General features: G+C 37.0%; 1 protein-coding gene across 1 annotated transcript in view; it reads right to left on the bottom strand.

Annotated features, from left to right (window-relative positions):
- Positions 1–360: 360 nt before the first annotated feature.
- Positions 361–19,339, bottom strand: part of LOC125240369 (extracellular serine/threonine protein kinase four-jointed) — a 47,067-nt gene continuing 28,088 nt past the window's right edge. The window contains exon 2 of the mRNA XM_048148276.1: positions 361–2,446. Coding sequence (XP_048004233.1) covers positions 804–2,414 — 1,611 coding nt within the window. The 5' untranslated portion in view covers positions 2,415–2,446 and the 3' untranslated portion in view covers positions 361–803. The remainder of the gene's footprint in view (positions 2,447–19,339) is intronic.

Genomic DNA, 19,339 nt, shown 5'->3' on the forward strand with positions numbered 1-19,339 from the left:
ATAATTATATTTGGTATCGAAAAATGCTTACAAAAGTACGGTTATGTTTTTACAATTAATAATATCCAAGGATACACGTTCAAATCATAGGCATACTTAAATAATTAATGAATCTACGGTTGTACTAACGTTATTATATCGCTATTTCTACGACATCTTTCGGGCCAATTTCGAGGCTCCTCTTCAGGTATATAGGAGTTTACGCGGCGGCTAAACTCCGAGCACTAAACGCTGAGGCGAGCGGAGCGCTCAGTGCTCGGGGCTTAGACGCCGCGTAAACTCCTATATGCCTGAAGATGGGCCTTCAAAATTGGCCCGAAACATGTCGCAGAAATAGCGATATAATAACAGTACAACAGTAGATCCATTAATTATATCCAAGGATATTGGATAATAGATTAGAGCCCGCAGCAACCTTAGTTCTCCATGCAAACATATTACGCTTTCTCATTTTACAACTTTGTACTTTCAATAGTTATAACTTCTGACATCAGTTAGAAAAAATACAATTTTAAGTTTTCCTTCCATAACTTGTTTCTGCTCTTTTTCGTTTCTTTTACAAGTTAGTTTCTTTTACAAGTTAGTTCTATAAACGGTCCTTGCTGCGGATTTTCAACAACATTATTACAGTTTTGATCTCGTTTTGATACGACCCTGGTGATATGGCTCTGATTTGGTGCATTTGAAATAAATGAGTGACCTCGATCACCAGAAATATCGTATCAAATCCAGTTCAATATTTAACAAATAGTGTTTGAATTATTCAATTTACTTTCGGATTTTTTCCTAAATTCTCACACTCATTATCTGTTAGAAAAACTCGACTCACACTTTTCAACTTGACTCAAAACTTTACCTATTCTCTCATGTAAAATCTTAGCATTCTTCTCCGGCAAAGGTGGTAATATATCCCTTATTACAGCACTATTTTTCTTATGAAACATTTCACTTAATTTAACACCTACTGCTTTCATTTCATACAATCTTTTCAAAGCTTCTATAGTAGTTCTTCTAAACACACACAGATTATCTAACATCAAACTATGATACACATTATACTTCTTTAAAAGTCTATAACCATGTAATAGTCCTGATTCATTGTCCAAAAACAAAAGAAGTCCGCTATCCATTTTTCTCGCCAAATTATGAGCTGGACCATCCATTATATTTATATTCCATTGGTAGTTAAACAGATTATTTACAATCCTATCTAAATTAGCTGTTAGATAATCAAAAATAATGAGATCAGACCATTGAGCTAGTTCTACAAATGAATCTATTGTCTTCTTATTTAATTTCAAATCAATATGATCAAAATGATCTACTGTCTTGACTTTAGTTGTTTTCGTCTTTAGTTTTTCTATTAATATTTCCTTTGGCGCTTCGTTTTCTTTCAAAGACATTTTCATTACATCGTGTTTATTTAAATGTCTATTAGCTGGTTTGAAAATATCTGGTATCGTTGCTGATTCCAAACTTGGTATATATTGGGTTAAAACCACAGCTCTGTTGCTATTCCATTGCGCTGTTGCTATATCACTCGCCACATTTGCCCAAAGCTTGTCCTTTAAATCAACAATTTTCAATACAGAAGGAGCTAGATTGGTTAAATTCATTAATTTAGCTACGTAGAAACTGAAGATTTCGCCCTGGATCTGATCCGTGTTTTGTCTGTATCTAACGCACGCTTGAGATCCATCTTTGAAGATGACTAGTCTATTCTGCATGCGGCCACATCCAGGCTTCATCTCTACAACTTCAGTTTGACCGACGTATTCTTCCCAGAGCTCCCCACTGCTCACTCCATATCCTTGTGGCATTGAATCTTCTACCTCTGGTCCCCAATACACATTATTATACAACACAGTTTGGTCACTAGGAACATAAGGCTTAGTACTATTAATAATATGTGCTATCACATGTCTGTGATGAGATTTGTTATCTTTAAGTATCTCCTTCATATCTTCTGTTAAGCTTTTAGGGTAGACATCTTTGTTATATTTATGACCAGCTGTCACTGTGTCATATTTGTTCTCGTCTTTTACTTCGAAATCAGTCTTAGTTTCATGTTTAAATGAATTAAGTGTTCTTAAGTCTTTACTGCTATTTATAGTGACTCTTCTAGTTATATTTTGGGATGTTTTCATAAGGACTATTCCTATTGTTAATCCTAGGATAAAACTGAGGCATACACTTAGGAAGCATAGATTGTAACATCTGTATTCTTTCTTCATTCTTCTTGTTAATTCTTCTTTATATCCGAAGTTATTGTATTGTATACTGTTTTTCATTGTGATGATTTTGAAGTCTGTCTTTTGTCTAGCGTTAGTTTTGATTTCTTGTAATGTTGGCAGTCTGTGTGCCATTTTATCGTCGCAGATTGCTCTTTCCTCGTCTTCAATGTATGTTGCCATGGTGATGACTGCTACACCGTTGTCATGGTAACCTGTAACAAAAGAGAGAAACTTTAAATAAAATTTTACATGTATTTGAATTATATTCAGTCCGCTAACATTGAATAATTAAATAGAATAAAAGGCACCAGTGGCCTATTTCACGATAGTGAAAATTGTCGTTTGTTGCATGTCCAACAAGAAAATATTGTAACTGAGTAACAATGTTACTTATCAACCCAAAAATTGGTATTTATTTATGAATTAGAATTGTCAGTGTCAAGTGTCAATGTGGTGAAATGGGCCATTTTTTTTTCAAACTTGTCTACCTCACTTTTTTTGAAACATGGGTATTTTTTACGCGATTCATACTCAAAAAAGAAAAAAATGTCCCAAGATTTACATACATTTTTTCGAACCTTCCATTCCGTTACCGCCATACTAAATGTATGAAAAAATGGTAACGGAATGGGAAAAAACCTTGGGATACTTTTTTTCCCATATTAGAATTGAAAGAGCACGCAATTTTGAGTGGGAACCACATAAAAAAATTCAAATACAAAAAAAAAGTGGAGTGGACAACTTTAAAAAAAATGGCCCAAATAGAGAACAAATTCAGAAATTGATACCAATAATAGTTATTTGTTATACAAGGGGGCAAAGTTGTATTTTAACACCGAGTGTGGAGTTGAAAAACGAGCAAGTGAAAGGATTCTATAGTTGAACCACGAGCGAAGCGAGTGGTTCGAGAATAGAATCCTGAACTTGCGAGTTTTTTAACACACGAGAAGTAAAATACATTTGCACCCGAGTGTAACACAAAATTTTTCCCCTCACTATAGCGAGGAAACTACAACGCAAAAAATGCGTTTATCACTGCTTCCAGTAGTTCCACAGGTGGTAAATCATCTTTATTACTAGATTCACCTACTTTTATAAATTTTAAAGCAGTTAATTTGACTTTATTCAAGGTCAAATTACTTTACCCACTAGTGGATAAAATGCGTTTTTACCCGCTGGTATTAAAGGACAAAACACGTGTTTCCGAGCTAGTGAGGGGAAAACATAATAAATTTTTCGGTTGACTGATATATGACTTTCAAGATTACATCAGACGTTGAATGAATAATACTTCTGCTGCATAAAAAAGGTCTTTAAAAGCATATTAAAGTTTAGAATATTATATCTTTTTCTACTAGAGGCTTTGAGGTGTTCGTTTTGATATCCGTATCAAAATTTATGGGCCTGATTAACAAAATTAGTCATAGTTTTGCGTAAACATTTGTAGCTGTCGGAAATTTGATAAGTTTTAAATCATCTTTTGCAGAATTATAGGCAATGGCCGGCCGATCGGTCTGGCTCAGTCGGTAGTGACCCTGCCTGCTAAGCTGCGATCCCGGGTTCAAGTCCCGGAAAGGGCATTTATTTGTGTGATGAGCACAGATATTTGTTCCTGAGTCATGGATGTTTTCTATGTATATAAGTATGTATTTATCTATTTAAACATGTATATCGTCGCTTAGCACCCATAGTACAAGCTTTGCTTAGTTTGGGGCTAAGTTGATCTGTGTAAGGTGTCCCCAATATTTATTTATTTATTTATGTTTATAGTGCAACGAAGTGTATTTTTTATTTAATTTGAAGTTTATTTCCTTAGATTTCTATTGTTTTTTAAGTAACTATTTTGTCCCCAACTTAAGCGCATTTTCCATTTAAGTCCTATAAATCTTATTGTTAAGAATAATTGTAACTCATTAAATGTTTTATTTTACAATTTGAAAATCAGTTTATTAATATTGTCTTCGGTTACCGCGATAGTTACTCATGAAATACAACTATGGAACGGTGAGTCACCCGTTGATCACGAACGCTGTAGTGTTCAAAACGTCGGGATGAATTGTAAATTCATTATACGCGATTTAATCCGTTTCCATAGTTTTATTTCATGAATCAGTTTATTTTTCCCAGCATTACCTAAAACTTAAACTAATTGTATTTGGGACAAAATCAAACAACATTATCAGTAGTATCACAAAATCGGCTCAAATAGTAACATAAAATGTCATGTTATACTAATGGGGTGGTTAATACCCCTCACCGCAACCACAGCTCAACATTTATTTAAATATTCATAAAAACTTGCTACCACACTACAAAAACAATAATTACACAGTGGGGCTACAACCCCCAATTATCCTATTATCCAGTGAGTCCATTACTCTGTGAACGCCCATCGCGCGTGCTATTATATTATATATATTATCTTGAGAAAAAAACTGACAGGCGTTTGTTTTTTGTTTTTGTGCACTCCTAAGTATTGAATGAACATTTTTGTCGTGGTTTTTTTCGGTTAGTGTATCATTTATATTAACACAATACAAACAAAAATTGTATATTGAATGATTATCTAATATTTAGGTACGTGAGTTGATACTTAGATAGATATATTATAGCACATTCTTACACAGATCAGATCGCTTGAGTCCCACGGTAAACTCTAGTCAAAAGGGCTTGTGTTCCTATTCCAAAAACGATATAATCCAACAGCGACATAATATACAAATCCTACATAGAAAACATCCATGACTCAGGACCAAATATCGGTGCCCATCACACAAATAGATGCCCTTACCGGGATTCGAACCCAAGATCGCAGCACTTGATCCCTAACAACTAAGTTCTATCTATAGAGACAGTAAAGCGTCATATTTCCCGGCTTTGAGGTCCGTCGAACAGAAAAATAGTATACACACCATGGCTAAGCATTTCTTTTTTTTTTCTGCCACTTTTATGAAATATGATATTTTTGAAAAAAAAAATGGTATTTCTACTCAGAATCACTAGATTTTTCAATCCTAGCAGTTAAAAAAATTGTCCCGTACGATTTTTTCTTATTTTGTTACCATTTTCCGTGCATGTTGTGTGGGGTAACAAAAGGGGAAAGTAACAAATTCTGGGACACTTTTTGTCTCCCAGTGAAATTGAAAGTACTCGTGATTCTGAGTACAATTGGCCTAAAATTCCCTAAAAAAATCAAAATAAAAAAATGGCAAAAAATAAGAAATACTCGGCTACTAAATAAGTAAGTCTCAAATCGCATGTTTGTTGCCCTCGACTCCGCCCCGGCCGACCATTTCATGTATTCTGAGACATATCTTATTATCCTACCTTTTATCATTACTCACCCAGTAGGAAAACAACTCGAATAAATATAAAATTCCATAAAAACCCCACAGAGCTTTACGACAATAACTACAAAACTCTGTCGTGTCCATATTTCATTGCACAAAAACAACAAAAACAAACTAATAAAAACAAAAAAAAACAAGTACAAAAAAGTAGTGTAATTATATAGAGCGGCTAAAACCCTCTTATTATCCACTTATTCGGTTGTATTTCAATTAGGTTTGTTCCCGCCCACTCTCGCGATGTTATTACCACCTTTTTTTGGTCAAGTGCGAGTTGATTTATGATAGATACTTCTAGGGTAACCTGACAGTTGAACAGAAAAAAGTGAGAGTGATAAAAACATTATACTCCCATAGGAATTTTGTTCCACATATATAGTCACACTTTATCATTGCAAAATATAATACATATAAAGATTATTTTGAAGACAAAAATAAAAATATGTATTTAAAAATTAGAAATGGATATGGGATATGGGTTAAATTGTGGCGTAGGCGAGAGGCTGGCAACCTGTCACTGCAATGTCACAGTTTCGTTTTCTTTCAACCCCTTATTTGCCAAGAGTGGCACTGAAGCTTTAGTAGTTTCATGTGCTCTGCCTACCCCTTTATGGGATACAGGCGTGATTGTATGTATGTATACAGTATGTATGTGTAAAAATTAGATTGAGAGAGATGAGACGATGATGACGAGAGATGTTTTAAAAAAAATCTTAGTTCTTTTTTCAAATGCGGTCTAATAATATTTTTTCAGTACAGATGGTGTTTTTTAAACGCACTAGTGCGAGAAGTGGTTCATTATATGCTAGGTCGAAATTTCGGAGGCTCATCTGTACTGAAAAACGTCGTACGATACACATGCGAAAAGGAAATTCGTACCTCTTGTCGATTTAAAACACTCCCTTCGGTCATGTTTTAATTTATCGCCACTCGTTTCGATCTTCCTTTTTTACGCACTTGTATCGTAATGTACTATTCCAGTACAAATGGTGGTTTTTTAGGCACTAGTGCGAGAAGTGGTTCACTTCTTGTCAGGTCGAAACTTCGGAGGTCCATCTGTACTGAAAAACGTCATTCGATACACGTGCGAAATGGAAATTCGTTCGAACTTCCTCTTTTTCGCAATTGTATCGAAATGTACTATTCCCTGATTTATTGAACATATCAAAAAAACAAATCGCATCCATAAGCTTCCATGGCATCCATAAGCTGCGGTTACTGCTTGCTTACATAAGTGGTTACAACATAAACACAAACACGCCCAAATAACCGCTCTATATAAATACATCTAAGGTTAACGAGTGCGCCGAGGCAAAACCATACAACTCTTTTTTTAACATTTTTTATTACATCGCCCGAACGAAATAAAACTACCAAATTCTTATCCAACCGACTTAAAACCTTATCTTATACATTTTAGGACGATTTTTTCTTGGTTTTTAACAGTGGTTTGGTACTTTTTAAGTTATAATGTGTGGCTTGTAAGAATTTTGTTAAACACATTTTGCTACGGATCGTTGGTTTTTTTTCTGTGTGTTTGTCAAATACGAGTAATTTCTCAATCGGTTACAAATGTAATTTTGGTTAAGGGTGAACTATTTATAACCCCCGACGCAAAAACGACGGGGTGTTATAAGTTTTACGTGTCTGTATGTTTGCCTGTCTGTTTGTGTGTGTGTCTGTCTGTGGAATCTTAGCTCCCGAACGGATGAACCGATTTAGATATAGTTTTTTTTTGTTTGTAAGCAGAATTACTCGGAAGTGTTCTTAGCCATGTTTCATGAAAATCGGTCCACTATGTCGCAGTCGCGGGCTTTTTCTTTTTTTTTTTGTGTCGTAGGTTAAAAATAGCTTTGCACAAAAAACGTAAATTCTCAGTTACACGTCCAATCAAATGGGAACGTATCAATTCAACACAGCTAGTCGGCTACCGTAATAACATTATAGACGCGTCGAATCGGCCGCGGCCAAACCGTATAACTACAAAAAACGTAAAAATCAGATTCGATAGGTGTGATTCGATTGTTGCATAAGAATGTTAACAAGACGCTCGAGGCCTCCTGAGGTGAATGAAATGGGCAATTTTGTGAAATATACGGTTATTTTTCTAGACTGGGAAAAAATATATACATTGTTTTTAGGGTTCCGTAGTCAACTAGGAACCCTTATAGTTTCGCCATGTCTGTCTGTCCGTCCGTCCGTCCGTCCATCCGTCCGTCCGTCCGTCCGTCCGTCCGTCCGCGGATAATCTCAGTAACCGTTAGCACTAGAAAGCTGAAATTTAGTACCAATATGTATATCAATCACGCCAACAAATTGCAAAAATAAAAAATGGAAAAAAGTGTTTTATTAGGGTACCCCCCCTACATGTAAAGTGGGGGCTGATATTTTTTTTCATTCCAACCCCAACGTGTGATATATTGTTGGATAGGTATTTAAAAATGAATAAGGATTTACTAAGATCGTTTTTTGATCATATTAATATTTTCGGAAATAATCGCTTCTAAAGGAAAAAAAAGTGCGTCCCCCCCCTCTAACTTTTGAACCATATGTTTAAAAAATATGAAAAAAATCACAAAAGTAGAACATTATAAGAACTTTCTAGGAAAATTGTTTTGAACTTGATAGGTTCAATAGTTTTTGAGAAAAATACGGAAAACTATGGAACCCTACACTGAGCGTGGCCCGACACGCTCTTGGCCGGTTTTTTTTTTTTTTGTATCGTGGACATGCATAGCAATTGTGCAATTAAAATCATGTATTTCCAAACCACGAAATTAAAATTAAAAAAAAACCCCCAACATAGTGAAAGATTTTCATGAAACATGGCTGAACACTCCCGACCCGACTAATTCAGCTTTCAAACAAAAAAAAAGTAAATCCAAATCGGTTCACTCCCGACTAACTCGGCTTTCACAAAAAAAAAAAAAAACACTAAATCTGAATCGCTTCATCCGTTCGGGAGCTACGATGCCACAGACAGACACAAACACAGACAAACAGAAAGACAGACAGGCATAGACACAGGCAGACAGACAGACGGACACGTCAAACTTAAAACACAATTTTTTTATGGGAACAGCGCACCATCTTTAAAGAGATATTTATACAAAAATAAATTCCAAAAAGTAATGTAGCTTTCAAACAAAAAAAAACGAAATCTAAAAAGGTTTACCCGTTCGGGAGCTACGATGTCACAGACAGACAGACACGTCAAACTTATAACACTCCGTCGTTTTTGCGTCGGGGGTTGAAAAAGAACTTAAATATTTCATAAACATCTTATATTTATTACATTTGTGTTTATACCTAAAAGCGAAAATAGACAAAAAGCCCAATAGGGAACAGTAATATATCGCCCAGCGCCCATTGCCCACGCGTGGGCGGGACAATGGAGTGTGGGCCTTTATTAAGTTATGGCCGCAGATATTATATTAAAGGGTTTTAAGGTGATACGGACAATGCTATCTTGATTCTAATAATTCTATGATTACACTTTAAAAATGCTAGTATAGGCGGAGTTTAGGGTTCCGTAGTCAACTAGGAACCCTTATAAAAAAAGATGGAGTCCGTCCGTCCGTCCGCGGATAATCTCAGTGACCGTTAGGACTGGGAAGTTGAAATTTGGTACGAATATGTATATCAATCACGCCGACAAAGTGCAAAAAGAAGTAAAAAGTTGATAAAAATGTTTTATTAGGGGTGTAGGGGGGTCTACACGTAAAGTGGGGAGTGATGTTTTTTCATTTCAACCCTAACGTGTGATATATTGTTGGATAGGTATTTAAAAGTGAATACGGGTTTTTGAAATATTTTTTTGATAACGCCCATATTTTCGGAAATAATCGCTCCTAAAGTAAAAAAAATGTGTCCCCCCCTCTAACTTTTGAACCGTAAGTTTAAAAAAACTGAAACAAATCACAAAAGTAGAATTTTATAAAGACTTTCTAGGAATAGTTATTTGTTATCCAAGGGGGCAAAGTTGTATTTTAACGCCGAGTGTGGAATTGAAAAACGAGCAAGTGAAAGGATTCTATAGTTAAACCACGAGCGAAGCGAGTGGTTCGAGAATAGAATCCTGAACTTGCGAGTTTTTTAACACACGAGAAGTAAAATACATTTGCACCCGAGTGTAACACAACACTTTTCCCCTCACTTTAGCGAGGAAACTACAACGCAAAAAATGCGTTTATCACTGCTTCCAGTAGTTCCACAGGTGGTAAATCATCATTATTACTAGATTCACCTACTTTTATCAAATTTAAAGTAGTTAATTTGACTTTATTCAAGGTCAAATTACTTTACCCACTAGTGGATAAAATGCGTTTTTACCCGCTGGTATTAAAGGACAAAACACGTTTCCGAGCTAGTGAGGGGAAAAATCTTTTTGCACTACATCTGTAGAAGGACCGCGACGGCAAAACCTAGTAAACGAAAAGCACAAAGTCCCGTTATCAGATATGCCCCAAGATTGTCGTATCTCATCGGATCTCCGATTTCACGATCCATACAAGACAAGTCGTGGTTAATAGACTACGCTTTGTTAGGCTCTTGTTTGATACGCTCCGGAATATCGTCACTACTTTTAAAAAAACTTGTATCTTCGTCTGTCAATGAAAAGAAAATTGTAGTAAGTATGTATGGAATGCATATATAGACTTACTGCGTTTTAAATTTGAGGAACAGCGTGAGATACGAGATTTTTTAAAAGTAGTGACGATATGTCTTGTCCAGTGACTTAGTGTTTTTAGTGATCGCAATATCACCTTTTCCATAACCTTACCAGAAAATTAAAATTTTGACAAACCCCTGCGACACAGCAGACCGGCTTTCATGAAACATGGCTAAGAACACTCCCGACTAACTCAGCTTTCAGATAAAAAAACTAAATCCGAATCGGTTTATACGTTAGGGAGCTACGATGCCACAGACAAACACACACATAGACAGACAGACAGACACGTCAAACTTATAACTCCCCGTCGTTTTTGCGTCGGTGGTTAAAAACCAGGCCTACGTCACTCGCTCGCGATCGAGCGTTAAGTCGATACAGGAGGGGTCAATTCTCCATACAAACGCTCGTGGTAACTGTCAGGTAACCAAGAGGGGATGGACGGCACTTTAAGCGGAAAGCGGGAGTGGCCATACTGTACGATAGTGCTCTTTATTACACTGTGGCAGAATTGAACAGGTATTGGACGTAGTTTCTTTTGCGAACCGCCAAGGAGTGGAATGCCCTGCCTGAGTCTGTGTTTCCGCACGAGTACAATCCAGGTCTATTTAAAGCAAGAGTAAATAGGTATCTCATAGGTAAGCGTGCTCCACCGTAGACCGCATCATCACTTACCATCAGGTGTGATCGTGGTCAAACGTCTACCTATCCATACTAAAAAAAAAAGTTACGCAATAACGTTCCAATCCACGTGAAATTGTCATTAAGTTTTAGACCTTGTATGAAAAACAAAAGTCTTTCATTTCAATGACAATTTCAGATGGATTGGAACGTTATTGCGTAACTACGTCCAATTAATCTTGAAAGGACATTTAAATACATGTTCAGACGAGTCCAAGGATGTTAGGAATGCATTCAGAAAAGGGTCACTTCTGTAAAAAAACAGAATAAAACTTAACAAGCTAACACATAAATCATTTTTTTCCTGTTCAAGAAATATGCATATCGTCACTACTTTTAAAAAATCTCGTATCTCACGCTGTTCCTCAAAGTTAAAACGCAGTAAGTCTATATGCATTCCATACATACTTACTACAATTTTCTTTTCATTGACAGACGAAGATACGAGTTTTTTTAAAAGTAGTGACGATATGTAGCCATCATCATCCCTGTGTTATCCCGGCAGCCAAAATTATGCATATGTAACTATTGGACGACCGGTCTGGCGCAGTCGGTAGTGACCCTGCCTGCTACGTCGTGGTCCCGGGTTCGAATCCCGGTAAGGGCATTTATTTGTGTGATGAGCACAGATATTTGTTCCTGAGTCATGGATGTTTTCTATGTATATAAGTATTTATATATTATATATATCGTTGTCTGAGTACCCACAACACAAGCCTTCATGAGCTTACCGTGGGCCTCAGTCAATCTGTGTAAGAATGTCCTATAATATTTATTTATTTATTATTTATTTATTTATTTATTGGACACATAAATATGACAATCAGGGTGATTAATGTATATTTAACCTAACAACAAAATTAAAATTTTGAAAAAAACCCCGACATAGTGGACCGATTTTCATGAAACATGGCTAAGAACACTCCCGACTAACTCAGCTTTCAAACAAAAAAAAAACGAAATCTAAATCGGTTCGTCCGTTCGGGAGCTATGATGCCACAGACAGACACACACAGACAGACAGACAGGCAAAAAGACAGATAGACCGACACGTCAAACTTATAACACCCCGTCGTCGTCGTTTTTGCGTCGGGGTTTAAAAAACATGGAAAATATTTCAATCAGTTGAAGTTGACTTACAATTAGTTTCAACGTAAGACGTTAGATTTTTTTTATGAGATAAGAGGCAAACGAGCTGACAGGTCGCCTGATGGTAAGCGATCACTGCGCCCATGGACACCTGAAACACCAGAAGTGTTGGAGGTGCGTTGCCGGCCTTTAAGATGGGTGTACGTCTTTTCTTGAAGGTCAAACCTTCCTTGGTCGGTCCAGAACGCAGGCAATAAAAGCACCGTTTTCAAGCAAAAGTTATATAAAAATAAAAATAAATAAATATTGGGGACACCTTATACACAGATCAACTTAGCCCCAAACTAAGCAAAGCTTATACTATGGGTGCTAAGCGACGATATACATACTTAAATAGATAAATACATACTTATATACATAGAAAACATCCATGACTCAGGAACAAATATCAGTGCTCATCACACAAATAAATACCCTTACCGGGATTCGAACCCAGGACCGCGGCTTAGCAGGCAGGGTCACTACTGACTGACCCAGACCGGTCGTCAAAAATAAAAGCACCGTTTTCAAGCAAAAGTTACCACATTGTCAAGGTAATTCGTATAAAGTTACGAACAAATTCCAGCCTTACGGTTAACTAATGGGGTTTCTAATGGGGTGGCAACGCGCATGTGACACTCTTTGAGTTGCAGGCGTCCATAGGTTACGGTGACCGCTTTCCATCAGGCGGGCCGTACGCATGTTTGCCACTGACGTAGTATAAAAAAAAACTACAATGTTACCGTTTACTCCAAAACGTCACAAATATTCCCAACTAACAACCTTGTTAACCACAATCGAACACTGAGAGAAATTTGCATTGTGAATTTAACAAGTTCGACTTGTTGCGGTTTATCCGTTTGAATCAGCCAAACGTATGTTTAAAACAATATGTGTCAGGTTGTTTTTATAAAATCGACTTGTTGATTCAAATATATTGCCGATTCAAATGACAAGTAGCTTGTTGTTTGAACCAAAGAGCACGTAGGCGCTATTTTAACCAAAAAACTTGTTGAACGAACATGAAAACTGGTTGTATTTTCTCTCAGTGAATCGAGCCGATTCGAATCGAGGAAAATCAACAAAAGATCGAATCAAGAATACGCGAGTCATCGTGACGGAGCTCCTAAATCGAGTTGATTAATGATAAAATCGTTGCCCATAGATTAGAGACACCTGCTGTTACCTTACGTTTATACTGATACTAGTTTTTGCCTGCGGCTTCGCTCGCGTTAGAAAGAGACAAATAGTAGCCTATGCCAGTAGCGTTGTGAGGGTTTCAAGGTACGAAGGTTAAACAAACTTTGCCACCGAGTGAAACACAAACTTTAACGAATAAAATACTAACTTTAATAAAACATGCATTCATTTATTCAATACTAGCTTTTTCCCGCGGCTTCGCTCGCGTCAGAAAGACACAAATAGTAGCCTATGTCACTCTCCATCCCTTCAACTATCTCCACTTAAAAAAATCACGTCAATTGGTCGCTCCGTTTTGCCGTAAAAGACGGTTTGTTTTGCAGTTACCTTCTTACGTTTATTTTTACCACCGACGCAAAAACGACGGGGTGTTATAAGTTTGACGTGTCTGTATGTGTGTCTGTTTGTGGCATCGTAGCTCTCGAACGGATGAACCGATTTCGATTTAGTTTGTTTGAAAACTGAGTTAGTTGGGAGTGTTCTTAGCCATGTTTCATGAAAATCGGTCCACTAGGTCGTGGTCGGGGGTTTTTTCAAAATTTTAATTTTGTGGTTAGGTTATACAGCGTGTGTATTTCATACGGGCGAATATCTTAGTAACGATTAGTATCGGACCTAAGGAGCCTAACTACTTGTTTTTTTTTAAATAGATGAATTTTTTTTTTCATACTATAATAATTCAGCACGCAATGTATTACGTCCACATCAATTAGCGTACCTACCTAATCGCCACTACGATATGACGTTTATGTCAACGTATGAAGTTGGACGGGGTACATTGCTGCTTGGTCAGATTTAAAAAAATAATTACTCTTAATTAAAAACACTTTTTAACAAAATGATTATAGTACACGATTCGTATGATCAGATACTATAACTGGATACATTATTCGCCCGTATGGAATCCACTCGCTGTATTGTTGAATGTCGATTATTGCTTAAAGTTTATTGCAATAAATACCAAAATAATATTTTTATTGAAATTTCATGCTTAATTATCGTCACAAAACTGACAGTGAGCTAATTTTTATTACCTACGGTAATTTGGGGATCCCAAATTATGAAAATGCCCTTAATACTGACTGTACCTACTTTAACATCTACACCAATAAGATGTTCTATGAACATATTGTTATTTTATCAATAAGCGGCGCTGAGCGCTCTTATACTTAACTGTACCTATTTATAATAAACTTATATAAGCGGCAGTCAGATTCAAAGTAAACATTCTTCTAATAACCTAACCACAAAATTAAAATTTTGAAAAAACCCGTGACTGCGACATAGTAGACCGATTTTCATGAAACATGGCTTAGAACACTCCCGACTAACTCAGCGTTCAAATAAAAAAAACTAAATCGAAATCGATTCATCCGTTCGGGAGCTATGATGTTACAGACAGACAGACAAACAGACAGACAGACACGTCAAACTTATAACACCCCGTCGTTTTTGCGTCGGGGGTTAAAAATCCTGTTACCTGTTATTTTTTTAACCCCCGACGCAAAAACGTCGTGTTATAAGTTTGACGTGTCTGTCTGTTTGTCCGCCTGTGTGTGTTTGTGTTTGTCTGTGGCATCGTAGCTCCCGCACGGATGAACCGATTTAGATTTCGTTTTTTTATCTGAAAGCTGAGTTAATCGGGAGTGTTCTTAGCCATGTGTCATGAAAATCGGTCCACTATGTCGCAGTCGAGGGTTTTTTCAAAATATTTTGTGGTTAGGTTATTGTGCCATACTTAAGTACTACTTTTTTGTAATTATTGCCAGGAATTTAAGATACAAGTGCCGAAGTTTCAGTTTGCACGTGTATTGTAAAACATTTTCAGTACATAAATGACCCTACAAAATTCCAATAGGTAAAATGACATCTGCTATAGCATACGCCACTATTTCAATTTAATGTTGTTTTTAACCCCCGACGCAAAAACGAAGGGGTGTTATAAGTTTGACGTGTCTGTCCGACTGTCTGTTTGTCTGTCTGTCTGTGTGTGTCTGTCTGTGCCATCGTAGCTCCCGAACGGATGAACCAATTTCGATTTCGTTTTTTTTACTTGAAAACTGAGTTAGTCAGGAGTGTTCTTAGACACTATGACGCGGTCGGGGGTTTTCTAAAAATTTTAATTTTGTACTTATATTTATTTTGAACACCAAATACTGCTGAATATTGAAACCGGTCATGAATCATATAACACATTATGGCACAGCATAAAAAAAAACTACCAATCGATCATACTGGACACACTTGTGATCAGAAAACAAAACATGTTAACACGCTACTCCATACAATTAGAGTTTATTTTCGCTCAAATTTAAAATTGATTTAAGTTGGTCCATTACTTTAAAAATACTTCACTAAGACATACAATAATCAAGTTTAAACCTCGATTTTAAAGTCTATTTTAAAATACAACACAACATTTAAATACTAAGCACATTTTTCAATCGACTAAGCTCTTACTTCATTTTGTTTAAAGTAAAATTTCGCGCGTCCGAACTTTTCATGTTGGTATTACATTGACAAGTGACAGGTTGTAAGACCGCATTAATGACAGTGCCTGTCAAAATTGCAGATATTGCTACTGCAGATTATCGGGTGAGATAGGCGCTTACTGGTCGAGTTGCTTTTACAGTACACTTTTCAATAATCCTCCAATTAGGTATATAGTGTAAAGAGACTTCAGTTAGTATTGACACAAAATATAAATTTTGAAAATACCCCCGACCGCGACATAGTAGACCGATTTTCATGAAACATGGCTAAGAACACTCCCGACTAACTCAGCTTTTAAACAAAAAAAAAATCTAAATCGGTTCATCCGTTTGGGAGCTACGATGCCACAGACAGACACAGACACAGACAGATAGAGACGTGATTTTTGCGTCGGGGGTTAAAAATGTGTAGTTACAATGCATACATCGCTATCTCTCGACACAGGGTTGAAACTTTTGAACCTTGTTTTGACAATTTGACCCATTTATGTGTTCAAATGATCAAACATTTATTTGCCCGGGAGCGGTTTAAGGCCACCAAATATAGCGGTCTCGGCGCCAACTACGAGTTCGTAGGATTTGGCGTCGAGACACTCGGACCGTGGGGTAAAGGAGCGCGTGGGCTTCTCAGGGAGTTGGGGAAGCGGTTAAGGGAGGCAACAGGTGACCCTTGCGCCGGCAGCTTTCTCGCGCAAAGAATTGCTATTGCAATATAGCGCGGGAATGCTGCCTGCGTGATGGCCACCTTGCCGAGAAGCCAGGGCTTAGACTTTTAGGTATTTTTATTTTTTAGATAGGTTTAGTTTTAGTTTTCTAAGTCTAGTATAATTTGTAGTATGTATTTCTTTCTAATAATATAGAAAAAGTGGTGATTCTTTATATAAACGCCAAAATCAATGTTTAAAATGGCTAAAGTAAGACTAAAAGTAAAGAGAAACTGTGATATATTACGTTCAAAATTTAGTATAGATCCAAATTCTATTGAATCTTGTTAAAATGAACTCTATTCTCTTTAGCATAAGATTCCAAATGTAGTACCAAGGATGAGAGCGCGATCAAGTCATTTTGAATCGCTCGAACCGCGGCATACATAGCTATTAACATATTTATCTAAGAACGTGTTAAAATAACCAATAGGTGACAAATACAGTTACGGCCTGGCCACATGGGCGCGTTGCGGCGACGCACCGCAAAAATTCTGCGTTGCGTTGCCGCGCCGCCAGTTTTTGCGGCAGGAAATCTGCGGCGCGGCACCGCGACGCAAGAACTCGCGGTGCGTCGACGCACCGCAAAAACTCGCGGCGCGGCACCGCAACGCAGAATTTTTGCGGCGCGTCGCCGCGCCGCCAAAACTGGCGGTGCGTTACCGCTGCTCGCAATTGTGAACTGTTGTGTTCGAATTAAACTTCGTGTCGTTTATATTTAACCCTTCTTTACTTGGTGATGGATTTTTTTCCAAGCATCACGAAAATTGAATCAATAGTAGATTTAGTACAGTTTTTCACGATAAAATACTAAGCTATATTCGAATTTTTCAATATGCTATTAAAAATCATCTTTTTTAGTTACGTTGTTTCATATTAAAAAAATGGTGATAGATTTTTTTCATTATTTTTCCAGTGCTCAGCATATATACCACCATGGTATCATATATCTGTAAATTGTTAAAAAAAGTAAAATCATGCAATAAAGGGTTTATTGACAATGGAGTGCCTCTCTAATTTATATACCCGCAATGGGTACATCGATGGGTAGATTTAAATAATAACATTTTTAACCCCCGACGCAAAAAACGAAGGGGTGTTATAAGTTTGACGTGTCTGTCTGTCTGTCTGTCTGTCTGTCTGTCTGTCTGTTTGTCTGTCTGTCTGTCTGTCTGTCTGTCTGTCTGTCTGTCTGTCTGTCTGTCTGTGTGTCTGTCTGTGGCATCGTAGCTCCCAAACGGATGAACCGATTTAGATTGATTTTTTTGTCTGAAAGCTGAGTTAATCGGGAGTGTTCTTAGCAATGTTTCATGAAAATCGGTCCACTATGTCGGGGTCGGGGGTTTTTTCAAAATTTAATTAAATAAATAATTTTATGACTTTTATGTAATTCCCAAAAGATTTGACAATTTGTAAATACATAGGTAAAGAAAATATTCGTTCTATCTGAATATGACGATAGGTACCTACGTTAAAAATAGAGCGCTTTCGAACTACGTCCGAACCGAATCCGATAAATTCGTGAAAATAAAATTACGCACTATTATGGACTATGGACGGAAATCTGGCAGGATTTTGGAGTAGGCCCTTGAGGCAACCTGCTAAGATGCTTCTCTTATCATAGTCAACCTCAGGTCCGCAAGCTAGCAGCTGGGGAGCGGGGCTAAATCGACAATCGATTATATTTTTAAGACGATACAGGACGGTTCAATTTCCATACCAACGCTCTCGACTATTTGCTCCCTGGTTTTTGAAGGTAGACTGATTTTTTCAACACAGATTATTCTATAAATTGAAATAGACATCATACACGAAAGAAAAAACGACAAGGCCCAAGGCAACAATTAGTGCTTGCACCTCCTATATGAATCCATTTGCAGCATTACGATATAGCGAAAGACTATTTTTAACCCCCGACGCAAAAACGAAGGGGTGTTATGAGTTTGACGTGTCTGTCTGTCTATTTGTCTGTTTGTCTGTCTGTGTGTGTGTGTGTGTCTGTGGCATCGTAGTTCCCGAACGGATGAACCGATTTAAATTTAGTTTTTTGTCTGAAAGCTGAGTTAGTCGGGAGTGTTCTTAGCCATGTTTCATGAAAATCGGTCCACTATGTCGCGGTCGGGAGTTTTTTCAAAATTTTATTTAAATAGGCAAGTTTTATTTAAATCGATTAAATCGTAAATAGTGGCTTGCAGCTAAAAATAATATTCAACTGGAAAAACCAAGGTACGTTTTTTCGCTAGAATCTACATTTTAGTAGGAAATTTTCTTAAAAATAGATTAATATTAAACTGGTACAGATTTTTTTTATTAGCCCGTTATAGTGCCCTACTGCTGGGCAAAGGCCTCTCCCCTTGATTTCCTCAACTCCCTCTGGTGTTATTTTTCCGGCCATGCAGTCACTCATAAAGGCGTCCAAGTCGTCTCACCATGCATGCGACAGACCAGACGTGGCATGCACAAATACACTTCAGCATGGCGGTTTTCTTCCCTACTTACTTTAATATGTACAGATCATTTCTGTCGTAGATCAATTTTATCTGTAGACCACCGTTAACGACTAACTTACGAAAAACTAAAAAACGTTTAGAACATGTCGGTGTGTACCTTAAACAAACCATGAAAAAAAACCGCTTCCTAAAAATAAGCGCGTTAGAAAACACGGAGAAAAAAGAAAAAAATAATTTTACATTGCAATAATATTGATGATTAGATTTCCTACCTAAACCTTTGAAATCAGATTTCTTAAGACGATACGATACAGGTCAGTTCTCCATACAAACGCTCTCGACTATTTCCTCCTTGGTTTTTGAAGATAGAGCAATGATTTTTTCGACACAGATTATTATTTTTTTTTCTGAGTCGGACCGTTTTGATATTT

Source organism: Leguminivora glycinivorella, chromosome 27, assembly GCF_023078275.1.
Source record: "Leguminivora glycinivorella isolate SPB_JAAS2020 chromosome 27, LegGlyc_1.1, whole genome shotgun sequence".
Lineage (NCBI taxonomy): Eukaryota > Metazoa > Arthropoda > Insecta > Lepidoptera > Tortricidae > Leguminivora > Leguminivora glycinivorella.